At 46.9% G+C, this 5,006-nt stretch overlaps 1 protein-coding gene across 2 annotated transcripts in view; it reads left to right on the forward strand.

Annotated features, from left to right (window-relative positions):
• Nucleotides 1–3,395: 3,395 nt before the first annotated feature.
• TMIGD1 (transmembrane and immunoglobulin domain containing 1) overlaps nt 3,396–5,006 on the forward strand; it is a 4,828-nt gene continuing 3,217 nt past the window's right edge. The window contains exons 1-2 of one of the 2 annotated variants that reach the window (XM_083874953.1): nt 3,396–3,714; nt 3,983–4,076. In XM_083874953.1, coding sequence (XP_083731079.1) covers nt 4,001–4,076 — 76 coding nt within the window. In that variant the 5' untranslated portion in view covers nt 3,396–3,714; nt 3,983–4,000. Of the gene's footprint in view, nt 3,715–3,978; nt 4,077–5,006 lie in introns of those variants that run through there. The other variant, XM_083874954.1, reaches the window with a different exon arrangement.

The following is a 5,006-nucleotide window of genomic DNA, read 5'->3' on the forward strand; positions in this document are numbered from 1 at the left end:
GGTTACTCAGGGGCTGTGGTTTTTGCCTCACCACACTCCACAGTGCTTCCAACCATGGAGCAGGAATGTGATTTTCCCCTGAAGATCAGCAGCAAACAGTCCCCCATGAACTGGAAAGATGGAGCAGCTCAGTCCTTGCAGATTCCTCGCAGAGGGAGTGAGGGATGACCCCACAGCAGGGAAGTTAAAACTGCTAATATTGTTTGGCAGCACTTCACAAGATCAAATCACCACTTGGTTTTCCAGCAGAGCACTTCCAAGAAATCCCACTGGCGATGAAAGTTCCTAGGCAGACGAAAATATCTGATGTCCAGGCTGTAGAGCAGCCACAGCAGAAATCAGTCTTGAAAGAGAAGCACCTCTGGGAATTCTGCTCGGGAATGTCCTGTACTGGCCATCAGCATGAAACAGGCACCAGGTTTAGCATCCTCCCCAGTCATGAGTGTGGCTTCAGCTTTCTACAGGATTTGCTGCCTCTGAGCTCCTGCCAAGGTGATCACAGGGATCTCATCCGGGTTTCCAGCACTCCCAGGTGACTTTGCTCCCCTCCAGCTTCCCTGGGTGGGTACCCAGCAGGTGGCATCCACGTCCAACACTTGTGCTGGAGCCTCACCTTCCTGAGGGCTTCTCTTCCCCTTTCTTGATACCAAGACCTGTTTCTTCATTAATGCCTATTTTTTCATTTGAATTTATTTTAAAATTTCACAAGATTCACTGGTTTAGTGCTTCTTTAACTATTCTTATTCCTTCCCAAGGATAAAGTTCACTCATCATTCCTCTGTGTTCAGTGGCACAGCATGTGAACCTTTATATAAGGATTGTCAGAAAATCTTTACTAAAAAAAATTATGAAAAAGATACTTGAAATCTGATTTTACCAGTGAGAAATATGTTGGGTCTAGCCTGGGAGAAATCAGGGCACATCACATCTCCATAATGTTTATACTTGGGAAAAATAAGTTTTGTAGGAGGGAACAAGAGTGCTGACTAAGTTCAAGCAGCATTCCCTGTCAGCCTCACTTTCCAGCCCAGTTATTTGGCAAGAAGAGGCATTGGATTTGGGTGTTACAGTCATCCTCCAACAATGGAAATATTGCAAAATATGTAGCACCACATATTAAGAAGGGATTAGAAGTGGGGAACCACAAGGAGTAGGAAGACAGGAGCAGCCTAAGAGCAGAGCCTCAGGCACTATTGCAGAAACAAGTTTTTTGGAGCAGGATTACAGCCACGTTACAGCCTTTGTTTGCTTGACAAAACCATAGATACAATCCTGGGTTTCCACATGTCTGTGCAGATCCTGCCCAACTCCAGGAGCAACCATCAGCCCTCACAACTCTGCTGATATAAATCAAGATCTCATCTGCCAGTGAGAGTGTGGAGGATTAGGAATTCTGCTTCCTGCTCCTCCAGGCCCTGAGGAGATCCATGCGGAACCCAAACTGCTGGGAAAGTTGGAGTTGGAGGTTAAGAGACCTGATGGAAAAAAAAAAAAAAACCTTCTGCTCAATCTCTATCATGTTCTACATCTTCTCTTCTCGGGTTTCTAAGGCTTGGATTACACCCAGGAATAGACTGGTGCTTATTAATTAATTCCTTTGAGGCTGTTCAGAGTCATATTTAACAACAGTCTTATTCTGGGTTTGTTGGTGCAGTGTTGCCATAAGGATGACGAGCAGGAACCGGTGTGGTGGATCACTGACTCCAGCCCGTGGTCTGTCTAATCCAGCCTTGGCAGTGCAGATCCAAGTACCTCAAATGTGAGCGTTGGATCCTCTGCTGTGGAGAGTTACGGAGTTCTTGCCTCCCTGAAGAGGTTCCTCCCAGTCTGAGTCATTAGTGACTGCTTTACATTCTGGAACATGAGGTTTACGTCCCTCCAAAACGTAATGGAAAGGTGGAGGACGCAACCCACAGAACTCTAGACCTCAGTAATTAGACACCCACAAGATTAATTACACCCTGTATGAAAAGAAAAGTGTAAAAAGCCGTTGCGAAAGTAATTCTTACCTGGTCTAAACAGCTGCCTTGCAGTGCCTCTGGCCAGGTAACACCTTGATTTTTCAGTCTCTCTTCCCCCAGCACATCCCAAGCCCATTGCAAGAGAGGACAGTGCCGTTGCTCCAGGTGAACCTCAGCTCACCTCGCTGCCTGTCATGGACATGCTGGCACAGAATCTGTCCCAGGTCCCAGTTGGTGCTGGACCTCACATCATAACAAAGCCCCCCCAGAACAGCTGTTGTCTGATAATCTCTTCTCTTACTGTATTTCTACATTAAATAAGTACTCCCAAACTCCACTCTTTCCTCCTATACATCCTCACTTACTCCAAACATCTCCTGCTTTTCCAGAGTGTCAATCAGTGCAGTGCAATAACCAGAGGGAGCACAGATTTTCCTCCACTTCCCTGCCTTTGGTGGGAGCACATGAGCCATTTCCCAGCCCATCCCTTTGAATCCTTCTCTATTTCAACTCAGCTTAATTCCGAACCACAAAGATCACTTTACTCCTAGGAAGAGCATTTGGACTGAAGTTTGTACTGGATCATAAGCCAACATTTAGCTGAATTCTACAAGGACAGGACAGTTTTCTATAAGGGGGACTGAGAACTCTCTCTTCAAGGGACTTTTGTACACATAGACTTTTTTAACCGAGAATGATTCCCTGTTGGTTTTAAGGGTAAACCCATAAACACAGATAGAATTCTATTAAGAAATGCTCAAAGATGACCCTTGTTTGCAACAGCCCCACAAATAACCAGTGCTGTGTTCTCCTGTGCTGTGTGTGCAGGCAGCAGCCCCAGAGCAGGAGCCCTCCCTGCCCACCTCTGTGCCACTGAACTGGGGCACAGCGTCCACAGGCCAAGAAAACACCAAGGACACATCCCAGGCTCCTCCTGCTCATGAAATGCACTTTATGGCTCTGCTGAGCCCGTTCCTGATGAGTGATGTGCCTGCAGGGACACTGGCAGCAGTGGCAACACGTTTGAAGGCTGCGAGGACCCCGTGCTTTGCAACCACATCACCATCACCCTGCTGAGGTGCAAACAGCAATCTCAGACAGGTTTCCACATAGCCAAGTGCTTCAGCTGTGCCCTGGACACACACAGCTTGAGCAGAGCTGTCCCAGCAGAGGGGACAGCTGGGACAGACCCCCTTGCTCTGTGCTGGGGGGTGCCCAGGGCTGAGCTAAGCACAAGAGCAGCCTGAGGGTACACACTGGTGAGCAGGACAAACATGCAGTTCAAAGTCTGAATCAGTGAATTTTCTCATTTTCCACTCAAAGGAGGACATGGCAATGGAGCTTTGGGCAGAAAGGAACAAATCGGAGTCTACTCCTGCTCTAGGATGGTCTGGGATAAAATCTCTGTGGCTTCAAACAGTGCTGTGAACACCCAGAAAGCTGGAAAAAAAAAAAAAAAAAAAGGTATAAAAGGTTTTTTTTGGCTGAAAGTCTTTATGGCTGATGAAGGAACTCTCTCATTAGTTACTCATTGCCTCAGTAAGTCTCATAAAACAGCCAGCAGCGCCCAGCAAATACTTCAGTATTGTGGGAGCTCAAAAATCCAGGAATTGAACGAGGCCTTGAACCCTTTTTATGGACTCTCTTCTTACTGAACAACCATAAAATATTAAAATTCAGAGCCTATAAATAAGGAGGGCAAAGAAGTGTGCATTTCTCAGCAGAAGCAGCCTCTCCAGACATTCTTCCCAAGGTAAGTCCAGTGCTACCTGATCCAGAGATGGGTTCCCCTGACTGACAGGTGATCAGAGACAACAAACTCATGTAATGGAGATTAGAGACATAAAACCCCCTGGAATCTGCTCTGAACTGGAAAATGCCCTGCAACAATGGCCTCAGTTTATTCCCTGGTGGCCCTGTCCCCGCTGTGAGGGCTCTCCCCGGGGTGTCTGATGGCAGCAGGGATTAACCCCTGCGAGCCCTGAGCAGAGGCTGCAGTGCTGTGACCTTCTCTCCAACAGAACCAGCTCTGCTCCGAGATGGTGCAGAGACACAGCCTCGCCGCCCCCTGCGGAGCCGTCCTTGCTATTTCCTTCTTGGCATGTGTGGCCACAGGTAAGTTATGGAAAAAAATCCATCCTGGCTTTTTGTCCAAGCCTCATCACACCAATTATTGAATTGGCCCAGGGTTGGGTGATGTGCCACAGCAGCATCTCAGCTTTAAAGTGTTCTGGAGGTCATCCCCAGAGGACTGTTTGAAAATTGGCTTCTGATTTGAGAGTAGCAGAGTAGGGAATGAGGAAATGTCAGTGTTTTCCAGCATTATTGCAACAGGGATGATGAAGCCACAGTTTCCAAACCTGCTCTAAGCAATGAGAAATGTGATAGGTTTGGCCACTTAGGAGCACCTTCAGACAGGGACCTTCAGCCTCTTTTATATTCATAGAGCCTTATTACTTTTATAATCTGAGCTATATTTTTAATTCATTATGGCCCAGGCTGCAGTAGTGAGTTTCATCCCATTACAATAATTTATTTCCCACACTGGTTGTTCATTTAGTATGTCCTGAGGTTTGTACCTTTGACAAACTGCAGCTCTGCAACAGCCAGGATTCAGCTGAGGGCCTGATTAACTCATTTATACTCCCAAGGGCATCCTGCTGGGACTGAAAAGCAGAGAATTAAACATTAAGCACAGTGGTGCTGCAGCAGTGATTGGCAGCAGGAGGGTGATGGGATGGAAATGACCTTTTGCTGGGTGTGACATGGTCACTCCTGGATTCAGACATTTTGTTGTCACAGGTCAGGCATTGGTGTTCTGGCAGTCAGCTGCAAAAGCCTGTTTTTTATTTTAAATAACTGTGGAGGGAGCTTTGAGATGAAGACAGTTTTTCCTTGCCTCAAAAACTAACATTCCACCTGGAAACAGCTGTTTGATTGAAACCTGAAAGTCTCATCCCTCCTCCAAGGTCGAGGCCTGGAGAAGTGAGTAGGGCATCTTTTGTGGGAAAGAGCATGGCTTAGGATGCTTAAATGCCCTTTTCC

The sequence above is a fragment of the Zosterops lateralis genome (genome assembly GCF_965231275.1).
Source record: "Zosterops lateralis genome assembly, chromosome: 19".
Lineage (NCBI taxonomy): Eukaryota > Metazoa > Chordata > Aves > Passeriformes > Zosteropidae > Zosterops > Zosterops lateralis.